At 44.3% G+C, this 23,620-nt stretch overlaps 1 protein-coding gene across 5 annotated transcripts in view; it reads left to right on the top strand.

Moving 5' to 3' along the window:
* LOC122539543 (protein phosphatase 3 catalytic subunit alpha) overlaps nt 1-23,620 on the top strand; it is a 332,195-nt gene that overhangs the window by 215,294 nt on the left and 93,281 nt on the right. For all 5 annotated transcript variants that reach the window (XM_087979864.1, XM_043674511.2, XM_043674507.2 and 2 more), the window contains exon 6: nt 11,502-11,641. In XM_087979864.1, coding sequence (XP_087835990.1) covers nt 11,502-11,641 — 140 coding nt within the window. The remainder of the gene's footprint in view (nt 1-11,501; nt 11,642-23,620) is intronic.

Genomic DNA, 23,620 nt, shown 5'->3' on the forward strand with positions numbered 1-23,620 from the left:
CTGCATTTATACTCTTCTAACGATTCATTCGATCTATCTTGTTTATACCTGACATATGCTTCCTTCTTTTTCTTAACCAGACCCTTAATTTCCCTAGTCATCCAGCATTCCCTATACCTACCAGCCTTCCCTTTCACCCTGGCAGGAATATACTTTCTCTGGATTCTTGTTATCTCATTTTTGAAGGCTTCCAATTTTCCAGCCATCCCTTTACCTGTGAACATCTGCCCCCAATCAGCTTTTAAAAGTTCTTAACTAATGCCATCAAAATTAACCTCCTTCCAATTTACAATTAGCCTTCCTCCAATTGAACTTTTAGATCTGGTCTATCCTTTTCCATCACTATTTTAAATCTAATAGAATTATGGTCGCTGGCCCCAAAGTGCTCCCCCACTGACACCTCAGTCACCTGCCCTGCCTTATTTCCCCAAGAGTAGGTCAGGTTTTGCACCTTCTCTCGTAGGTACATTCATGTACTGAATCAGAAAATTTTCTTGTAAACACTTAACAAATTCCTCTCCATTTAAAGCCTTAACACTGTGGCAGTCCCAGTCTATGTTTGGAAAGTTAACATCCTGTACCATAACCACCCTATTATTCTTCCAGATAACTTAGATCTCCTTAAAAATTGGTTTCTCAATTTCCCTCTGACTATTAGGGGGTCTACAATTCAATCCCAATAAGGTGATCATCTCTTTATTTCTCAATTCCAGCCAAATGACTCCCTCTGACATCCCTGTCCCTCAACAAGACAAGGTCAGCAATATATTGGGTTTCTCACTCTGGGTCCCTTCACAAGGTGTTGCCCTTCACCGGCGGGGGGGGGGCATTGGTATTCGTCTTCAGGCTGTAATTGTCTGGCAGTGCCTGGTATCCAGTGTGTCAGTGTTGGAGACTGTGATAGAGTGAGCTAGTCTCCTTCCCTCACCCCTCAACTCCGAATCCAATCCTGGAATATTGCATCACTGAGCATCGACTGTTTGTTATCACCTCACATACTCTTCCCCAACACTGTTTTTAAAAAAAACACCAAACATCGCACCCAAAGTTTCAGGAGGTTATGGGCGGGTTTACAAGTCAGGAACATTGGTTTGAGTCAGTGACCCACAACACGCACTGGTGTTTATCTGGCACTTTTAGCTCAAGATGGTGTCTCAAATTTAATCTGACACTGAACCAAAGGAAATGAAACTAGGAGGGGTGACTAAACGAGAGGTCACTAAGGTTAGGAAGCAAGAGAGTGAGCCAGAGAGAGCCCCTTTCACAAGTAATTAAACTGCCAAAACTGAACAATCCAGGCTGTACTTGCTTTATAATACAGCTTAGTTTTCCCCAAGTGCTTGCCATCTGTCAGTACCTTGGTAGGATGTGGGTTTCTGTTTGTGATGCTCATGTGGTATCCCAATTTGTAGATAAGCAACGAAGAGGTGTCAGTGATCAAAATCTCGGTACTTCCCTCAGCAGTGGGATAAACGCACAAGTTGATGTGGGCTGCTTTCAAATTGGGTCAGGAACCCAACTGAAAAAGTACATCACGTTTCGTTTTAAGGATTGGGTCGGAGGGTTTGGGTGAAGGAGGCAGTTTGAGTTTGCTGCTCACCTGGGATGGCACTGAATGAGAAACCAAGAAGCCGCTCTCCCATGACGGACACCACCGACATTTCGAAACATCAAAGATTTTTTTTTTAAAACTAAGCACCAGAGATTGAGTACAAATTAGAATTGCTCAAACAACCTGATGATTGTAGAAATCTGAGAGTCTATGTTGCAGAGAGACAGCAAGGGAAAAAGATGAGGATTATAAAAAGCAAAATGAAAAGCAAAAGATTAGATGTGACTTTTTAAAAATTCATCCAGATAATGAGGGTGTTGCAACATTGGTATGCATACCTAGTTTCCCTGGAGGTGCTGGTGGGAGGAGTCCTTCCTGAGCTGTTATAATCCACATACATTTATCTTAAAAGACTAAATGCAGTCAATAGATTGTTGCATTTGCTGTCAGTGTAACTACCAAGCTAAAACAAAACTTGGAAACAAATGTTTGCAGTCGGTCATGTTGGTGATTTTTTTTTATACATAACAACCTCTGCCAGGTTTGTCAAGTCAGAGGGCAGTATTTCTTGGTCCTTGTGGATAGCTGGAGGTGTTGCTGACCTGTGTTCCCCATCCCAGCTTCTCCGAGAACAGTTACCTCCCTGTAACAGAAATGAAGGCTTCTGTTTCTGTGCCTGTTCATCTCATTTTCTCATTTACTAGTTGGTAATAATTCTTTGTCAGACTTACAATCTGCAAAACTATCAATATTTATGAGTTTGCTTTACTTTAAGATTTATTGAAGCTCTTCAATGCGACAGCGCACATGAATTATTTAATGTCTGCAGCAAGTTAACCACATCGGTGACTTACCAAAGATGTTTCTTTGAAGTAACACATGAAAAAGGCTGTTGATTCTTGAAGTTAGACTAAATAAAGAAAAGCTTGTTTTATGTCTTGTAGTTCAGTTTAATAAAAGATGCAATGTGTACTTGTTTTAATCTTACCCTAGAATTGGACAGGAACAAAATTAATTAGGCATTTTCATTTGGAGTGTGCGCACGCATGCATATATGTTTGAGACTGGATTGAACTGTGGTGATTTGGGATTCCTGGATAATTTGTGATTTCTTTGTACAGCTGCCAGTTCTCCTGCCTTGGTTTTTTGCCATATTTAACTCCTATTTAACATGCTTACCTCACCTGAAATGATTGTGAATTGCAATTATAAATAGCAACCATTCCTGGTAGAAGGGTTAAGGCACAGCATGTTCGTGCAGAGATTATTGTTTTATTTGTGACCTGCTCCTGGAAACCCCCTTGTAAAATTCCCTTCCATTCACTGCATAGAAGATTGGTCAGCAAGGAGCACTCAGGAGCAGGGCCGGAGGTTTGGGTTAGCTCATTTCCCTTAAAAGTTTAGCAAGTGTCTGAAAGTGTTCGTGTGTCTTTTAAACAGCTTAAAGAACTAACATCCGTCATTGAACATCGGAACTGATCTTACTCATTGAGAAGTAGGTGGAAAGTGAGCATTTGGTTCAGATAAAATTGTGAAAAGTCTCAGAGCATTAAGCTCTGTGAGAGAACGTGTCTGGAGCCTATCCATGGTAAATGGATCCCAGCTCAGTTGTGCATTCCTCACATCCAATGGAGAGAGAGAACAATTCCCATTGGTGGGCTTGGGCCATCCAGTACAAGGGGCTAAACACGAGCAGTTGAGCCATTTGCCCACACATGGAGGAGTTTTAGTTTTGGAGGGTTCATCAAAGATTACTGTACAACCGTATATTCCTCACAGGAGGTGGAGCAATGTTGACAAGGCAAATGTTTAATGTGTGTCACTAACTGGCCCAGCATTTATTACCTGTCCCTAGTTGCCCCTTGAGAAGGTGGGGGTGAGCTGCCTTCTTGAACCGCTGCAGTCCATGTGCTGTGGGTAGACCCACAATGCCCTTAGGGAGGGAATTCCAGGATTTTGACCCAGTGACAATGAAGGAAAGGCAATATATTTCCAAGTCAGGATGGTGAGTCCCTTGGAGAGGAACTTGCAGGGGGTGGAGTTCCCATATATTTGCTGCTCTCGTCCTTCTAGATGGAAGTGATTCTGGGTTTGGAATGTTATAACTTTACCTTTAAGTCAGTGCAAAAGTTGAGATGCAGATGAGCTGTAATCGGCCCTGAGCTATAACTTGATTTTGATAGCTCACCCTCCCTGATACCAAAGCGAAGAAAGACTTGATCTTTTTTTCCTGTAGCATCTTTCTCGATCTCAGTATGTCCCAAAGTGTTTGAGTGTCAGTGAAGGTTTTCTGAAATGTTGTCCCCCATAATGTAGGCAATGTAGCAACCGGTTTATACAAAGCTAGATCCCACACATTACAATAAGATAATGACTGAATCATTTTTCTAAGCTTTTGGATAGAACTGTCCAACCACAGAGAATAGGAGCTCTCCTCTTGTAACAGGCTGGTGGGTCTGATAGTCAGCTCATAGCTCAGTCCTGATGATTGACAGCTCCTCAGATCATAGGAATGATTGCTGTCATTGGGGTCAAGTTGTATTCGCTACAATACAAATCATCATCATCATGGTCCATTCTCCCCTTTCTAATCGAAAAGGCCAACCCACAACATTTGGTTTGTTGCCAATTGCTGAAGTATTTCAGCTTTTAATGTTGCTGAGAGCTGCTAGTGCTTCAGTGTTAAAAGGGCAGGTAATTGGGAGACAGTGGGAGAGTGGTATTATCACTGGACTGTTAATCCAGAGACCCAGATCATGTTCTGGGGGCCTGGGTTCAGATCCCACCATGGCATATAGTGGAATTTGAATTCAATTAAATACCTGGAAGTAAGAGTCTATGATAACCAGAAGTCGACCGTCAATTGTTGGAAAAACCCATCTGTGTCACTAATATCCTTTAGGGAGGGAACTGTCCTCCTTACTGTGTCTGGCCTCCATGTGACTCCAGCCTCACAGCAATGTGGTTGACTCTTAACTAGCTTCTAGGCAATTAGGGGCGGGTAATAAATGCTGCCTAGCCAGAGATGCCCTCATCCCATGAATGAATTTAAAAAAAAAACAACTTAAATTTATATTGACCCAAAGCATTTCACAGCCAAAGAAACACTTTCCAATGCAGCAGCCAGGATGTACTCAGCAAGATCCCACAAACAACCAAGGGATGCAGTGGCTCCAAGAACAGGCCAGAAGCTCGGAATACTACGGCATGTAACTCCCCTCCTGACTCTGCAAAACATGTCTGCCATCTACAAGGCACACTTCAGGAGTGTGATGGAATACTCCCCACTTGCCTGGATGGGGGCAGCTCCAACAACACTCAAGGAGCTTGACACCATCCAGGACAAAATAGCCCACTTAGCACCACATCCACAAACATCCACTCCCTCCACCACTGATGCTCAGTAGCAGCAGTGTGTACTATTTACAAGATGCATCCGAGGAGCAGGAGATCGTTGAAGGGCATATGCCCAAAACATCAACTCTCCTGCTCCTCGGATGCTGCCTGACCTGCTGTGCTTTTCCAGCAGCATACTCTCAACTCTGATCTCCAGCATCTGCAGACCTCACTTTCTCCGATCTACAAGATGCACTGCAGAAGTTGACCCAATCTCCTCAGACAGCACCTTCCAAGCCCACAACCACTTCTATCTAGAAGCACAAGGGCAGCAGATACATGGGAACACTAGCCCCTGCAAGTTCCCCTCCAAACCCCTCACCACCCTGATTTGGAAATATCTCACCGTTCCTTCACTGTCACTGGGTCAGAATCCTGGAATTCCCTCCCCAAAGGCATTGTGGGTTTACCTACAGCTGAAGCTGTTGTGACTCCAAGAAGGCAGCTCACCCCCACCTTCGCAACGGGCAGGTCAGCGACACCCACATCCTGTGAATAAATAAAAGTAATCTGATTCGGGTTTAATACGTGTGGCTGATGGATGCTGAGCAGATTTCCCAGTTTCTCTTTAAATGTTAATGGAATCTAATTGCAGCCACTAATCCAAAAGACAACCCCTCACAGACTTAGTCTGTAAAAATAGAACCCAAGTCATCAGAAGAAAATTCCCAGGGCCATTTCCTTTTTCAGCTGATCTACATTAGCAGGTAGGGCATCCCACACCCTTACCACTCTCTGCGTAAAGAACCTGCCTCTGACATCTGTCTTAAATCTATCACCCCTCAATGTGTAGTTATGCCCCCTCGTACAAGCTGATGTCATCATCCTAGGAAAAAGACTTTCACTGTCTACCCTATCTAATCCTCTGATCATCTTGTATGTCTCTATCAAATCCCCTCTTAGCCTTCTTCTTTCCAATGAGAACAGACCCAAGTCTCTCAGCCTTTCCTCGTAAGACCTTCCCTCCAGACCAGGCAACATCCTGGTAAATCTCCTCTGCACCTTTTCCACATCCTTCCCAAAATATGGTGACCAGAACTGTACACAATATTCCAAGTGTGGCCGCACCAGCGTTTTGTATAGTTGCAGCATGATATTGCAGCTCCAGAACTCAATCCCTCTACCAATGAAACCTAACACACCATATGCCGCCTTAACAGCATTATCCACCTGGGTGGCAACTTTCAGGGATCTATGTACATGGACTCCAAAATCCCTCTGCACATCCACACTACAAAGAATCTTTCCGTTGACCCAGTACTCTGCTTTCCTGTTCCTTTCTTCACAAAGTGAATCACCTCACATTTAGCTGCATTGAACTCCATTTGCCACCTCTCAGCCCAATTCTGCAGTTTATCCAAGTCCCCCTGCAACCTGTGACATTCTTCCATATTGTCCACTACTCCACTGACTTTAGTGTCATCTGCAAACCTACTAATCCATCCACTGATGCCTGCGTCTAAGTCATTTACAAAAATGACAAACAGCAGTGGTCCCAAAACAGATCCTTGTGCCATACCAGACTCCAGGCTGAATATTTTCCATCAATCACCACTTGTTACCTTCTTTCAGAAAGCCGGTTTCTAATCCAAACTGCGAAATCACGCTCAATCCCATGCCTATGCATTTTCTCCAACAGCCTACCATGTGGAACCTTATCAAAGGCTTTACTGAAGTCCATGTACACCACGTCAACTGCCCTACCCTCATCCACATGCTTGGTCACCTTCTCAAAAAACTCAGTGAGGTTTGTGAGTCCATAGAGATTGCTGTGTACTAACATTGAATCTGCCAATAATTGAAAAATATAGTATTTTATCACTGAAAATCGTACTTATTCAGAATCTAGAGTTTTAAACACTGTCGTAACCCTTTCCATTCTCTCTAACCTTTCCAACATAACTTTTTAAACAGTTAATGTAGAAGTTAGTTATCAGGAAAGACTGTGATTCTGTGTAGGATTTACGATTCAGTCCAACAGACTCTGGCTGGCGAATTGACCTTGGGCAATAGAAATCAGCACAGATCAGTACTGGCTGCTGCAGAGAGCCAATCAAAATTAAGAGAGCGTTTAACCCGATGACCTCAGCACATCCAAAAGCGACTGGTGAAAGTTACAGTCTGGAGGGAAAAATGAGGGGTCAAACTTGTAAAGACAAACTCTGCAGCCACGTACCTGATTGGTAGGATACCACAAGGAAATTACCCATAAGGAACCAACCAAGCTCAGTAACACTTTCAAAGGCTGTTTTTTTTTTGGAGCGTCAGAGGCTGAAGGATGTTCCCACAGAGTTTTACAAAATCATGAAATGTGGCCACTTTTTCAATCTCTTGGCACGAGTGGTGTCCTTTATTCTCTTGTTGGAGTGCATGCCACTCTGCAGAATTTGTTGTCGTGTGTGTCTGTCTGTATGTATGTGTCTGTGTGTGTGTGTGTGTGTGTGTCTCTCTCTCTCTCTCTCTCTCTCTCTCTGTCCATCTGTGTGTCTGTCTGTCTGTGTGTGTCTTTGTCTGTCTGTGGCGTGTGGGGGAATCATGTTCTAACTATGGATTATAGTTCAGTTGTTCACCAGTATTCATCACATGGTTTTAAGAGTGATTTATTTTGTAATAAACAGATCAATTTGAGTTTATTGAAGAAACCTGTGAAAGACTTTATTTTGGATCCTTTTGTAAAAAGGATTTGAATGATTGAATAAAGATATTTAGCCAATGGTGTGACTGGTGAGGTAGTGGGATTTGATAATCAGCACAATCTCTCTGTTAAAACTAATGAGCGGAAGAGTTTCCACTTCAGGAAAATGTGATTTGATTTTATTTGTTGCTGGGAAGGGAATTGGCAGGTTGTGTGTGGATGGAGACTGACCACGCACTAGGTCACAAAGCTCATTTTCACCCTGTCTTTCATAACAACTTGCATTTATCTAGCGTCTTGAACATGGCTGTTTCATCAGAAGGTTATCCAACAAATGTTATAGAAGGATCTATTCGGTCAGAGGGCTAACAGCTTGGGCAAAGTAGTGAATTTGAATGAGCCTGTGAAAGGGGGAGGCAGCAGGGGTTTAGGAAGGGAATTTTAGAGATTGGAGGGCGGAAACATTTCTGGCTGTAACAGGCTGCTCCTTTTTTCCTGAGGTATTTATGGTGTTGGAGGTGATTTCCTTGTGTTCAAGGAGCGGCACTTACTGTTTTGTACGCTGTCGTATTGTTTTGGAACTTGAAAAAGAATAGTCAAAACAACAGCAGTTTTAAAGGGGAGAGCTACAGACAAAGGCAGCACATGGTCTGTAAGGGAGAGAGAGCAAGAAACCCAGACTACGAACTGACAGCAGAGAACCTGCACAGTTACAGCCTTTGCTGTTTGAATTCATGTATCGCTGGACATCAGAGTACATCTGGGAAAGTTAACAAACAGTGAAATTCACAACTGATCTTGAGGAACCTGTTTGGGAGAGGTCACAGCACAGAAACAGATCAGTGAATCTGTAAGACTACAGCAAGACTAAGTAAATCTACAATAGCGAGTAAAATGGGTTTGTTCTTGATAAAGTTTATTAGGACTTGTCTCTTGATTAAATTTTCAAAATATAAGCCATAAGTATCAAGTTAGCCTAGAGCAGTGTTTTATAGAGCAATAAGATGGTGCAATTTTCTGGGTCTGCTGATTGGAAGGAACAAAATGGCCTTTAGTAGAGAGATATTCTCTTCTTGTCGGATGTGGGAGTTTCAGGAGGGTTTAAGGGTTACTGAGGATTATATCTGCAATAAATGTCATTGATTATGAATCCTGTCAGATTGATTGGATTGGTAGGATCGCCAGTTTGAGGCAATGAGGAATTTAATTGAGCTAGGGGGTATGATGGATGCCAATTATAGGAAGGTAGAAAAGCCGCAGATACAGTCACATGGGTTAACTACAGGAAAGGCAAGAGAGGTAGGTTGGTAGTACAGGAGTTTGCTGTGGCTCTTGCCATTTCAAACAAGTATGCTGTTTTAGAACATGTAGGGAGTGATAGATTCTCAGGGGAATGTTGCATGAACACCCAAGTTTCTGATATCGAGACTAGCTGTAATGCAATGAGGGATATGTCAGGTTCCAAGAGATCAATTGTGTTAGGGGATTCTCTAGTCTGATGCACAGATAGATGGTTTCTGTGGCTAGCAGCAAAAAATCAGGATGGTGTGTTGCTTCCCTGGTGCCAGGCTCAAGCATGTCTCAGAGAGGGTGCAGAATGCTCTCACAGGGGAGAGGGGCCAGCAAGAGGTAATTGGTTCCAACGTGTACAATGACATAGGAAGGGAAAAAGATGATATTCTGAAGGGAGAATAAAGAGAGTTAGGCAGGAATTTAAAAAGGAGGTCCTCGAGAGTAGTAATGTCTGGATTACTCCAGGTGCTATGAGCTAGTGAAGGCAGGAATAGGAGGAAAGAGCAGATGAATACATGGCTGAGGAGCTGGTGTATGGGAGAAGGATTCACATTTTTGGATCATTGGAATCTGTTTTGGGGTAGAAGTGACCTGTACAAGTTACCTTTACAAATACATTAAGGACAAAAGGGTAACTAGGGAGAAAATAGGGCCCCTCAAAGATCAGAGCTGAAAAATGTGTTGCTGGAAAAGTGCAGCAGCTCAGGCAGCATCAAAGGAGCAGGAGAATCGACGTTTCGGGCATAAGCCCTTCTTCAGGAAGGCGTTCCACAAGGTTCCCCATGTGAGACTGGTGAGCAAGGTTAGATCTCATGGAATACAGAGAGAACTAGCCATTTGGATACAGAATTGGCTCAAAGGTAGAAGACAGAGGGTGGTGGTGGAGGGTTGTTTTTCAGACTGGAGGCCTGTGACCAGTGGAGTGCCACAAGGATTGGTGCTGGGTCCACTACTTTTCATCATTTATATAAATGATTTGGATATGAACACAGGAGGTATAGTTAGTAAGTTTGTAGATGACATCAAAATTGGAAGTGTAGTGGAAAGTGAAGAAGGTTACCTCAGATTACAACAGGATCTTGACCAGATGGGCCAATGGGCTGAGAAGTGGCAGATGGAGTTTAATTTAGATAAATGTGAGGTGCTTCAGTTTGGGAAAGCAAATCTTAGCAGGACTTATACACTTAATGGTAAGGTCCTAGGGAGTGTTGCTGAACAAGCTCCTTGAAAATAGAGTCACATGTAGATAGGATAGTGAAGTAGGTATTTGGTATGCTTTCCTTTATTGGTCAGAATATTGTGTACAGGAGTTGGGAGGTTATGTTGAAGCTGTACAGGACATTGGTTAGGCCACTTTTGAAATATTGTGTGCAATTCTGGTCTTCCTATCAGAAGGATGTTGTGAAACTTGAAAGGGTTCAAAAAAGATTTGCAAGGATGTTGCCAGGGGTGGAGGGTTTGTGCTGTAGGGAGATTTTGAATAGGCTGTAGTTGTTTTTCCTGGAACGTTGGAGGCTGAGGGGTGACCTTATAGAGGTTTATAAAAACATGAGGGGCATGGTTAGGATAAATAGACAAAGCCTTTTCCCTGGGGTGGGGGAGTCCAGAACTGGAGGGCATAGGTTTAGGGTGAGAGGGGAAAGGTCTGAAAGGGATCTAAGGCCAACCTTTTCACACAGAGGGTGGTACATGTATGGAATGAGCTGCCGGAGGAAGTGGTGTAGGCTGGTACAATTACAACTATTAAACGGCATCTGGATGGGTACATGAATAGGAAGGGTTTAGAGGGATATGGGACTAGATTAGGTTGAGATATCTGGTTAGCATGGACGAGATGGACCGAAGGGTCTGTTTCCGTGCTGTACATCTCTATGACTCTAACTGAAGGCACAGCTACTGATGGTGAAGTGATTCAAATCCACAATGCTCAGGGACACCAGGCCAAAGTGAGCCGATCCCTGGTTTCCTGTTCAGCTCCATGAAATCACATGACTGTGCCTTGACCAATCAGCACCGTTTCCTCATGCTGTAAAAGTTATTGGTCCTTTTATAATTTGGTATTCTTGCAGGTCTGTCCTGAAGAGTGCAAGATGCATGTCACTCTTTCATCAGTTCTCAAGTTCCTTGCTAGATCCAACTATTGGGGTTTTTATACCTTTCAATTAATCTGAGTACTGACTACAATTCTGTGCAAACACTGCTCATACAAAGAGTTAATGGGGAACTTTCTTAGCTCAATTTCAAATTTGCAATGATTTTTCTGTCGTGAGTGCTGGGCACTGACATACATGCTGTGCTGTTGCTACCCTTCAGTGTAAGGGCAGGATGTATTAGGTGACATTGCATTAAATGTGCTCTCAGGAAGAAATTATTCAAAGGATGTGCTTTCTCTTCAGTGTATTGAGTCTCTGTTGCTGTGAAACTGATTTTTCTCCTGTAAATGAGGGTGTACCAGGAGCAGGGAATCATGCTGCAAGACGCGAATAAGTTCACTGCCTTGGCATTTCTTAATTTTTCAAAGGATTAAAATATTATTGTGTGTTTACAAAATGGCCTCTAACGGTTGCTGCCAAACCTGACTGTTCTCATCATTGATGGTTTGATATTTTTTCTCTCCCCTTGTAGTTAGACAGATTCAAAGAACCTCCAGCGTACGGGCCCATGTGTGATCTATTGTGGTCAGACCCACTAGAAGACTTTGGGAATGAGAAGTCTCAGGAACATTTCACTCACAACACCGTCAGAGGCTGCTCATACTTTTATAGGTAAGGCCGGTGCTTCCACACTGCATCCAGATATTCATTGTTCAATATCATTCTGTCTGCTGCTCACAAAGGCTATGTGTGGGATCTTGCTGTGCATTGAAGGCTGTCTGCAACTAATGGGCACAGCAGGGGCTGGAGTGCATTACCCCAACCCCACCATCCCCCAACAAAGTTATTAAGTGAACTTTGTTATTTGGTTTTAAGTGTCCCTTTAAGGGCTGGTTCTTCACTTGAACTGATTTATTTGACTCTTCATGAGAGTCTAGGAATGTGACTGCTGAGACACCAGGTTAGTTAGTGGTCAGGAGCAAGGAGCTGGAGAGATGAAATGGTGCATTCTGTCAATAACTGTTTTTTGAAGTGGTGAATTTGTGTCTCTTTCAAACAACACCATCTGGCTTGAGATCCGTTTAACCAGCAGCTCCACAGAAAGTTAGTGGGGCCAAAGTACTTGACCTTCAGAGAGTTTACACTTAGTTCATCATCATTGACCTCCAGGAGGTGAAGCAGTGATTTAATTGAATATTTTAGACCAGAGGAGGTTCACTCAGCTGATCCCAGGTATGGAAGGACTGTCTGATGAAAGGTTGAGTAGATTAGATTAGATTACATTAGATTACATTACAGTATGGAAACAGGCCCTTCGGCCCAACAAGTCCACACTGACCCGCCGAAGCGAAACCCACCCATACCCCTACATTTACCCCTTACCTAACACTACGGGCAATTTAGCATGGCCAATTCACCTGACCCTGCACATCTTTTGTGACTGTGGGAGGAAACCGGAGCACCCGGAGGAAACCCACGCAGACACGGGGAGAACGTGCAAACTCCACACAGTCAGTCGCCTGAGGCGGGAATTGAACCCGGGTCTCAGGCGCTGTGAGGCAGCAGTGCTAACCACTGTGCCACCGTGCCGCCCACAAGAGTAGGTTGGGCCAGAGTTTAGAAGAATGAGAGGCAATGTTATTGAAACATAGAGGATTCTTGGGGGGCTTGACAGGGGAGATGTGGAGAGGTTTAGTCCCCCTTGTGAGAGTGTCTAGGACCAGAGGGTATATTCTAAGAGTATGGGGTCACCCATTGAAGACAGAGATGAGGAGGAATGTCTTCTCTCAGAGGGGAGTGAATCTGTGAATTCCTTACCACAGAGGGCTGTCGGGGCTGGGTCATTAAGTATATTCAAGGCTGAGAGAGACAGATTTTTTATCAAGGTGGGAATAGGGGGCTATGGGGAAAAGGAAGCAAAGTGGGAGTGAGGATTATCACGTTAGTCATGGTCTCATTGTGAATGGTGGAGTAGACTTGATGGGCTGAATGGCCTCCTGCTTCTGTGCCATATAGACATTAGGGGTTTTAAGGAATCATTAAGGTTTATTTTCAGGGAGTCTGGCCAATGGGGATGTAACCTTCATATCAGAGTCAGATTGGAGAAGATGAGGAAGCCACTTTCACACACAGATGGTCAAAGCTGCAAACTCACTCTCACAAAAAGCAGAAGACGGTGGTGTTTGAATAATTTTCGAGCAGTGAGATTAGTTTTATTCTTGCTGGCTGATGTCTCTCGGGGGTATGTAGGTTTGGGAGGGAGAGGGAGTTCTGATACTGACCACACTCAATCCCACAGCATGGGGAAACTGGTGTGTGGGGCTGAATGGACCTCACTGGTCTCTGTATCTTGTTTGGAATATGAACTATTAACTCAATGCAGGAAGGAGGTATCTCATTCATTCAGCTCAGCAAGATTTCCACTGGCCACGCCATTGGCAATTATTGCTTCATTAGTTTTTCTCTTTAAAAACCCCAGGGAAGAGACTTTGTCTATTTACCCTATCATGCCCCTCGTGATTTTATAAACCTCTATAAGGTCACCCTTCAGCCTCCGACGTGCCAGGGAAAACAGCCCCAGCCTGTTCAGCCTCTCCCTATAGCTCAAATCCTCACAGCCGTCCCTTTACCTGCGAACATCTCTCCCCAGTCAGCTTTTGGAAGTTCTTGCCTAATATCATCAATATTGGCCTTCCTCTAATTTAGATCTGGTCTATCCTTTTCCGTCACTATTTTAAATCTAATAGAATTATGGTCGTTGGTCCCAAAGTGCTCTCCCACTCATACCTCAGTCACCTGCCCTGCCTTATTTCCCAAGAGTAGGTCAAGTTTTGCACCTTCTTTAGTAGGTACATCCACATACTGAATCAGAAAATTTTCTTGTACACACTTAACAAATTATTCTTCATCTAAACCCCTGACACTATGGCAGTCCCAGTCTTCTTACAATGTCCCTCTCCTGCTCTTGTCTCTTGTACGATGGTCTGTTTCCGGTTCCAGGCCAGGCTTGAGTGTAAAATCTAGGCTGATGCTCCTAGTGCAGTATCGAGGGAGTGCTGCATTAAAACCATACCTGCCCTGCCAGGCAAATGGAGAAGATCACATGACAATATTTCAAAGAAAGGCCTGGGAGATCTCCCTGCATCCAAGTTACTGAGGTGTTCCTTTGGAACTGTGCTTCTGATATTAAGATCCCAAACTCTGAAATTTCCTTCTGAAGGCTTTGTCTCTCTTCCTTTCCTCTTGGGCTGAGTTGGAGTCAATCCTAAAGCCATAAGAAATAGGAACAGGAATAGACCATTCGCCCCTCGAGCCTCCTCTGCCATTCAATGGGATCACAGGGTCACTGACATTCCTCAGAACCACTTTCCTACCCTTTCCCTCGATTCTCGACTGATCAAGAATCGATCTCAGCCTTAAATATGCACAAGGACTCTGTCGCCACAGTTCTCTGACCAGGAGTTCCAAAGTCCCACAACCCTCTGAGCCTTCTCATCTCTGTCTTAAATTGGTGCCTCTTTATTCTGAGACTATACTCTCTGGTCCCAGGCTCTCCCATGTGGGGAAAGTATTATGAGGGCCTCCTGACATACTTTTTCCTTAACTTTCTTGGTTAGCTGTGGTTGGTTTATCCCTCTTTGAGAGTTTCCCTCCTTTCTAGGATGTATCTATGATATTGTAGTGATTATTGTCTGTGAGCTCAATGTCCATTCATTTCTGATAATGTCTCTGTGAACAGACGAAAGGAAGATTTTGTGTTGATGTTTCAGTAACACTGAAAGTTATATTATTTTATTTTATTTTATTTTGGTGCAAAAAGCTGAATTTTAAAGAGTGACTTGTAATTTGTACTTCTGGGTTAGTATCGAACTGGGGTTGTCGGACTGCGGAGCTCTTGTTGCATCTGTGAAACTAGCTGGAGAGAATTAAAATCAACGTGTGGAAATAGTTTGGCATGACCCACAGCCATAATGAAAATGTATAATGATGTCATGAAAAATGTATGAAAATGTAATTTCTTTGAGAATTCAATTTAAAACAAAATATTGAAACAAAACTGCTCATAAAGTAAATGTTTCATTTTGTATGTGTTTTGTTAGAAGGTCAGAACATGTTATGTGACCGGGGGGGGGGGGAGAGAGAATCCAGCGATACATAGGCTGGGGTCAGTGAATATTCACTAATCAGATTAAGGAGTTTAGTTCCAGAATTCTCACCAAAATTAAAACAGCCAGTATGCTGACTGATGCTGTCATTTGTTGTTTTTGTAAACACTGTATCTGCAAGCACCTCAAACTCTTCTGTGGCTCTGACTGTGTTGTCTCGTCCTGAAAAAGGGATTCCATTGCATAGTCAGCACAGCACCTGGCCATTTAGCCAACTTCATGGTGGTTTTAATGCTCCTCTTGAAGCCCCTCCAAACTTTCCTCCCTCTAAATCTGTCACTGTGACCCTCTTCTCCCTCAGGGCCTGGTTGGGGACTTGCCCTTAAATGCACTTGGCCACTCCCCGCGGGAGTGAGTTCCTCATTCTCCCCACTGTCTGAGTGAAGAGGTTTCTGCCTGGATTTCTTGGTGACTCTTTGATATTGATGCTCTCAAGTTCTGCTCCTGACTCTCCGTGTCTCCACTCAATCCAAATATTGTAGAATTTTCATAAATGCGTGATCATTCTGCACAAAGCTCTTCTATTTGACCTTCTGCAAACAGATTTCTGACCTGTCACAATCCTAAACTCGCTCTTAGCAAATTTATGGAGGACATACTCTGTAACAGTGCCTCCTCTCCAGCCTTTGACCAGTGAATGACAGCGTGCTGCACTGCCTCTGTCTCTGACTGAGCAAGCCTTTATTCTGAGATTGTACCAGATGGTCCTCGATACTCCCACAAGAGGGAACAGCCTTTCCATATTTACCCTTCCAAGAATTTGTTTTTCAAAATGTACCTGCTTCAGTCAAGTGTTTAGCCATCTGACCCAAATCTGACTGACTTTTCTGTGGGTTGGTATCAACCCCAGGGCATCAAGGTGGACTTCACCAGCTTCCTCATTTCCCCTTCCCCCACCTCACCGTAGTTCCAAACTTCCAGCTCAGCACTGTCCCCATGACTTGTCCTACCTGCCTATCTTCTTTTGCACCTGTCCACTTCACCCTCCCCCCGCTCCCGACCTATCACCTCCATCCCCTCCCCCACTCACCTATTGTACTCTATGCTACTTTCTCCCCACCCCCACCCTCCTCTAGTTTATCTCTCCACACTTCAGGCTCTCTGCCTTTATTCCTGATGAAGGGCTTTTGCCCGAAACATAGATTTTACTGCTCCTCGGATGCTGCCTGAACTGCTGTGCTCTTCCAGCGCCACTAATCCAGAATCAAATTTTGTTTTACAATCCATCTTGCAGCCTTTTATCTAATCAAAGATGCTATCTAGTTTCAAGTTGTTGTTGCAACAAATCCTGGGCTGTTAGTGATTTGAACCTCCCTGTTATGCTCACAGCCCGGTCTGTTGCCTCTCTTTGAGGATGTCATGTGTTTGTGTTCAGTATCATCTATTTAATTTAGAAGGAATTGAACACGATCAGTGTAGGCAGAATCCTGAAAATGTTGATACCTGGCAGAGAGAGAGAGATTGGGGACTGGCCTGTCAGGGTAATGACTAACATGGATATGACTGGCACACCTATATTAGTGGCTGTCTGCTTCACACAAAGATTCAGACGGAGCTCTGTCACAAAGCAATAAAATCCAGCAAAATAATTAAATGCAACCAACAGAAATCGAACAATGAACTGTGGATACTGGGGATCTGAAACAAAAACAACAATTTCTGGTGGAACTCAGCAGGTGTGGCAGTCTATTGGAAGAAAGCAGAGTTAATGTTTTGAGTTAACTGAAAAGCAGTGAGGAACAACAGATGCTGCCATATCTGCTGAGATGATGATATGGATTCCTCGTGTTAAACTGATCAAATCATCATGTTGACCGGAATTCTGCATCTGTGGTCAGAGGATTTTCTCCGGGAGTCAGTCACGATTAGTCCATTTTTCATACTTTTCACAGAACATTTAGATTTAGAAGAAACTGTAAATACATAACTGGAAAGAAATGGGATCAGCAGCTCATTTCAATGACATTGGAATTGGATGTGAACAGCGTTGGAGTTTGGTTAGAGCAGCTCGAATGGCCAGTGGAAGGTGGAAGTCACTGTTGTAGGGTACACAGTTAACGCAGGCAGATCATATGACCATCAACATTAAAATGACCAAACAATGCATCTTTAATGATGCTGCTTGAGAGGAAAGACTTGTCCAGGAGTTGGGAGAACTCTTTCTCCTTCAGAGTCATGTCCTGTAAGTTTCCGTCATGCTTTGAGAGAGCAGACATATTCTTGGCTACTTGTCGCATCTGAGGGATGGCAGTCCTCCCTCAGCACTGACCCTCCGACAGCACAGCGCGCTGTCAGCAGTGCCCCTCCCGACAGTGTGGTGCTCCCTCAGCACTGACCCTCTGACAGCATGGCACTCCCTCAGCACTGACCCTTTGACAGTGTAGCAATCCTTGTGTTATTCTGGTTTTGTGAGTAGAGTTTGTGTCTGGAGTTTGATTGGAATCCAGTGCCTGAGGAAGCACATTGATAATTGCTGAAAGTTGGTGACACTTTGTGTTTGAGATGTCCCTATGTGTAAATACTCGGAGGGAGGGTGAAAGGAGCATTTCCAAATGTGCCCAGTATCTCTCTGCATGCCTGGTTAAAAACAAGTAACCTTCAGCTTGAGAGATTCTCAATGTAATATTGTCCCCACTTCAGAGAACCATTGTATTTTGAACAAACTGGAGAACTATTCTGAGGTAGCACAAGATACTGGGTACGTTTGCACTTCAGTTGGGTATAATAAATGTTTCTTTGTTGAGTAACTTAAATGTAATTTTTTTCTTCAATAATGTGATTACTGGCGAGTGTTGAATAATTAATTATTTCAGGTTACAGACAGTCCTGTATGTTACAGTGAAAAAGCCGTTTACATTTGTCAAGAAGTGAACGGATCCTATAGCTGGAGGTTGTAGGCCTGCCTGAGTCACATTTGTAATTTTGATGTGTAACTTTATTATGTTAGTTGATAAATGAACCATCTCCAGGAGCTGTAATTGGTTAGAAACATGCTGCAGGTGAAATTCTGTTTTCTGTGGAGTTTCAGATGTGATTTGTGAGCCAGTTGCCTTTAGTGATTTGTGCAACCCATTAGAAGCTGTGGTTTCATTTTTGTTTTCAGAGTTGGTTTTCTCCCTTTCTGTCTTGCTCTGCTCTTGAAATGAATCTTAAACTGGAGCCCCATATCAATGAAGATAAAAGAATCTGTTTGAAGAAGAGCAGTTCCCACTGTTGACCTGACCAGTGGTATTGAGAGATGGGAATGATAGCTGAGCTGCCAATGTCTGAAACTAATTCAGACACATTACACTGCCCTAGGATTCTGAAAGACAGAGAAATTCCATTCTTGTCGTTGCCGTCTTCCAGCTGTTTTCTTTCCCTCTTTTCCTTCCCTTTTGTCTCATTGTCCAATTCTTACTCTCCTCCTCTTTGGTCTGTCACTCCCTCCCCCCACTTTCTGAAACCGTGAATCTGGGATAGTGTTCCAGAAGGTTTCCTCAACACCAGGAGCAGATCGTGCAGTTTATGGAAAGCAATGCCCGAGCAATATTTTAATCTCCAAGCTCTTTAAATGTTCAACAGAAGCATTCCCTAAACACAAGGAGAAGCATCTCAGACTTTCACTGGAAATGACAGCGTCCTGTCAGTGATGCCATTCCTCAAACTGCAATGTTAGAGACCTCCCTGCACCCCTCATCTTTCACAACTCGGAATATTTGAGCTGTATGATTTCAGGCTCTCAGAGTTTGCACTCAGAAGGTGTCCTGTGACCTTTGCTGATTTGATGCTGTATTTGTTGAGGTTTAGAATATGAATAGTGAATATTTGCCCATTTCTTTCTTTGCCCAACTGAGGTCAATAAGATGAAAGAGAGCCGATGCAGCTTCTCCTTTGATCTCTGAACGTTTAAGGTTCTTTGTGAGGGGAGTTTAATTTTCAGAGTCAGTTGAATGTGAGTGTTCATTTCGGAAAGGTCAGCCATGTTGAGGGGTATGGATCTTTGGAGACAGCTGTCCCTTTGTGGACCATTCGGAGAGTTTGCCAGGATATCCCAAAGGCACTTCTCACTTCACTAACATCAACGTGCATTTATAATAGTGCCTTCAAGTCATAGATTATTCCAAGGTGTTTCCCAAGAGCTATTATCAAACTCAATTTGACACTGAGGCACATGAGGGAATAATAGACAGTTCACCAAAGGCTTAATTGAAGAGGCTAGTAGGGGCTTGTCAGAGAGGGTTAAGGAGGGAATGTTAGAGCCCAGGCAATGGCCTGGATATGTCATTATCATTATCATAATAATACAAGGGATTCAGAGACCAGAGTAATGTGCTGGGTTCAAATCCCACACGTGGTGGAATTTGAGTTGTGTAACAGGGATGGGATTTCTAGATTTTCGTTACTCCTTGACCAGAAGCCAATATACATCCAGCGAGCACAGGGGGAGGGGTGAGAGGAGAAGGTGACTTGGTGCGAGTTTGAACATGGACAGGGTGAGGCTCGGGGAAGGAGAGCAGTGCAGAGTATGTTCCAACATGACCACATCTCGAATATGAAGCTTACTGCACAGCCTGGTTTGTAGAGCTCTGGAATAGCGTGGTTATGGGAAATTAAGTTCTTTTTGGGAGAATAAATGTTGCTGTTGTCAATGCAGTTGTGGTACTGTTTACATTTGTCAGTAACTTTGTAGCAGGCTCTTTTAAAATTTATAACCAAATGGAAAATAGTAACTATCCCAGACTTTATAATCGAACACATCCACCCACCCAGAGGCCAGCTCATTTCTAATACGCTGATCTTAATAAAACTGATCTTAATAACAGCTGTTTAATAATTGAATCTGTGTTGAAAATACATTAAAAGAAAAGGCAGATTTATATTCTGCAGCTGACCTGGGCTTGGCAAGTGTTCAGTATAATCTGCAGAAAGTTAATATTTTAAATAAGGGGTAGGAACTGGAGCAGTAATTGATCAGGCCTCAGACACCACAGCAATTAACGTCACAATTTCACTCCACAAACCCACAAGACAGTTTATTTGTTTCTTCATACAAATGATCTGCTGACTAAGAAACCAAATTGGCACACTGCAGAATTCACATTTTGAGGTTTTATGCTGAGGGAGTGCCGCACTGCCGGAGGGTCAGTGCTGAGGGAGTGCCGCACTGCCGGAGGGTCAGCGCTGAGGGAGTGCCGCACTGCCAGAGGGTCAGCGCGGAGGGTCAGTGCTGAGGGAGTGCCGCACTGCCGGAGGGTCAGTGCTGAGGGAGTGCCGCACTGCCGGAGGGTCAGTGCTGAGGGAGTGCCGCACTGTCAGAGGGTCAGTGCTGAGGGAGCGCCGCACTGCCGGCGGGTCAGTGCTGAGGGAGCGCCGCACTGCCGGCGGGTCAGTGCTGAGGGAGCGCCGCACTGCCGGCGGGTCAGTGCTGAGGGAGCGCCGCACTGTGGGAGTGTCAGCGCACAAACTCTGTTTGTAGTAATTTAAAGTTGTTTTGGTCAGCGAGAAAATCTGAGCATCTCTGACTCTCTAAATCCTTCTCTTGTTTTGCTGATGGTTAAGGATTCAGTGGAGCTTGTAGAACAAGTCGGGGAAAAAACTGTTTCCCCTCCAACAATCTACTGAGTTGTTGACTGTCTTCCTGACTCTAATCATGAAGATGATGGATTGCTGCTAATTTACCCAACCCTGATCTGTCATTGTGTTACGTGGGTTGGCTGTGCAGGAAGAACTCTTTCAGTCATAGCGCAAGGTCCCAGCAGCTCCTGGTTTCTGGAATGTGACACTATGTGACAGACATGGATAAACATACGTTGCTCAAATCACATGAGCTCATTATCCCATCAGTTGCTGGGATTATTACACTACAGTAATAACACTGTTTTTAAATTAAATGTCGTCCCCAGTTTACCACGTGATAAATGTCTGCATTGGACAAGCTGAGTGTAGCGTAGACCTCGCCAATTGTTGCCTTGCTTGAAATTGTTTTTTTTTTTGCCCCAATGCTGAAATGCATGAGAAATTGTTGGTCTTTTTCTCTCTGGTGGGGGTCTGACGGTGTGTCATTGTTCACAAGTAGTGGGACAACTGCTGACTGATTGACTCTCTCCCTCTGAGGCAGCTGGGTGTATGTTCTGGGTTGGTACAAGAGTTCAGACCCTCTGCCTACATTCACCCCTTGCATCCTGTTAATGCTCTTGCTCTCTCTTTTTCTTTCTCTCTGTGCCCCCCCACCCCCTTCCCCCAGCTCTCCCTTCTTCCATCTCTGCTTGCTCCCCATTTCACCCCCGGCTCTTCCCCTTCACCCCTTCACCCCCATTCCTCTCCTCTCCTCTCCTCTCCCCTCCCCTCCCCTCCCCTCCCCTCCCCTCCCCTCCCCTCCCCTCCCCTCCCCTCCCCTCCCCTCCCCTCCCCTCCCCTCCCCTCCCCTCCCCTCCCCTCCCCTCCCCTCCCCTCCCGCCATTGTGGAGGATACCCATGTGCACTGAAACACAGGATCAACTCATTATGAAACAAAGCAGTTGCCTTTCCTGAGTGAGTGTCAGTGAGAGCACAGTCAGTTTGCACACACACACACGATGTTGTCATGGTAACACAAATCAAGCCTGTGCTGTTCAGTCTGGAGCAGCTTTGAGTAATTGGGCAGAGGTACCTGGACTGTCAGTGTGCCTGCTCCCGAACTCTGACAGGGCCATTCAGAGCACTGCCAGTGGTCTGATCTCCCTTTGTTTTCCAAATAATAACCAAAATAAGGCAGAAAATAACGCAATTTTAAATGAAGTAAGTGTTGAAGAGCAGAGATTTTAGTAAATGTACCCATCCCGAATTGGGGAAACAGCCATTCATTCCCTTCAGGCAGTTCCATCATTCAATGAAATCATCACTGACGCGGATTTAACTCCACCTGACTGGTCATTCCTGCAGTTTGCAAAACTGAATTGACATTTATTAATTGTTTCAATATCTGATGGGTTTTTTTCTTGAGAGTGTGTTCCACGCCTTCAATCACCTTTTTACACGAAGGGATGTTTCATTATCATTTCATTGGAGGCAGTTTGTAGGGATCAACTTATCAGCAAAGGTTGGGACTCTATTCCCTGGAGTTGAGAAGAATGAGAGGTGATCCCATCAAAACTTATCGGATTCTAAAGGGGCTGGACAGGGTCAATGCTGAGAGGGTGTTCCCCCTCATGGGAGAGTCTGGAACCAGAGGGTACAGTCTCAGAATAAAGGGGCACCAATTTAAGATGGAGATGAAGAGCAATTTATTCTCCCTGAGGGTTGTGGGTCTTTGGAAATCCTTGCCACAGAGAGCTGTGGGGGCAGTGTCCTTTTGTGTATTTAAGGCTGAGATCAAGAGCTTTTCAATCAGTTGTGGAATCATGGATTCTGAGGAAAGGGCAGGAAAGTGGATGTGTGGAACGTGAGATCAACCATGATCCTAATCAATGGGAGAGCAGGCAGGATGAAGGGACTGAATGGCTACCTCCTGTTCCTATTTCTCATTGTTTTACGGTTTCCTAAGTTGGCTGCCGAAAAATCTGGCTCTGCTTCTAAAAATGGCATCCCATCTTTCGAGCTGTTAGTGCAAAAGGTTTCTCTGGACAGTGTGAATATTTCTTTCAAAACCATAAATTCTGCAATCAAATTCCAACAAAATCACTGAGGAGGGCTTTACCGTGCGCACACGTGTGCCAGGCAAGGGTTCATCACACATGCATGTGGCAGGCAAGGGTTCGTCACATGCATGTGCCGGGCAGGGGTTCGTCGCACACACATGTGCCGGGCAGACAACACCCTCCCCAAACAAAACATCCCAAAGCTTTCCCTGAAGAAAGGTGCCACAGAATGGGGTATTCAGACAAGTAGCAGGGGAACAGAGGTTCAGTTGAAGAGATAGAGTCTCCAACCTTGGAGGAGAAGGAAGATTTAGTGATCATGGAGGCTGGAGGAATCACTGTCAAAGATTAAAACAAGGAGTGGAGATGTATGCAGTGGAAACAATGCAGCATTCCAGGGATGGCGAGGAGGGGCAGAGCAGATTCCAGAGGCGATAAGGGACAACATTGCAGGGATTTGTGGATTAGGAGATAGTGCTTGGGACTGTGTGTCAGTTTTGATGGATCTGAAGTTTAGGGAGAGCCTGACTTGGAGGTGAAGGCTGGATGTGCCGCAGCACAGACCAGTGACCATACAGAAATGTAACTGATGGTCTTTGTGTTGGAAATATAGGATCAGAATCTCAACCAGAGTTACTGTTAGACACTGTATTCAGCTCCTTGTGAGGGAAGCTGTTGTCTATATTACTGAACACTTAAAGAAGCTCATATCCTGTTATATTAGGGCACTTTGAAATGCATTAGACATTTTTCTGAACTCCTCAGCTTGGCACCTGTGTGGCTGTGTTCTGATAACTGTACATCAAGGGGACCATCTGGGAACATAGTGACTGAGCAGACCAGCAGATTATCTCCATCACCGGTAAGATGAAAGGATTGACAAAGAG

This window comes from Chiloscyllium plagiosum, unplaced genomic scaffold (genome assembly GCF_037043375.1).
Source record: "Chiloscyllium plagiosum isolate Xiang-an unplaced genomic scaffold, Cpla_swu_hap1 HiC_scaffold_36, whole genome shotgun sequence".
Taxonomy (NCBI): Eukaryota; Metazoa; Chordata; class Chondrichthyes; order Orectolobiformes; family Hemiscylliidae; genus Chiloscyllium; species Chiloscyllium plagiosum.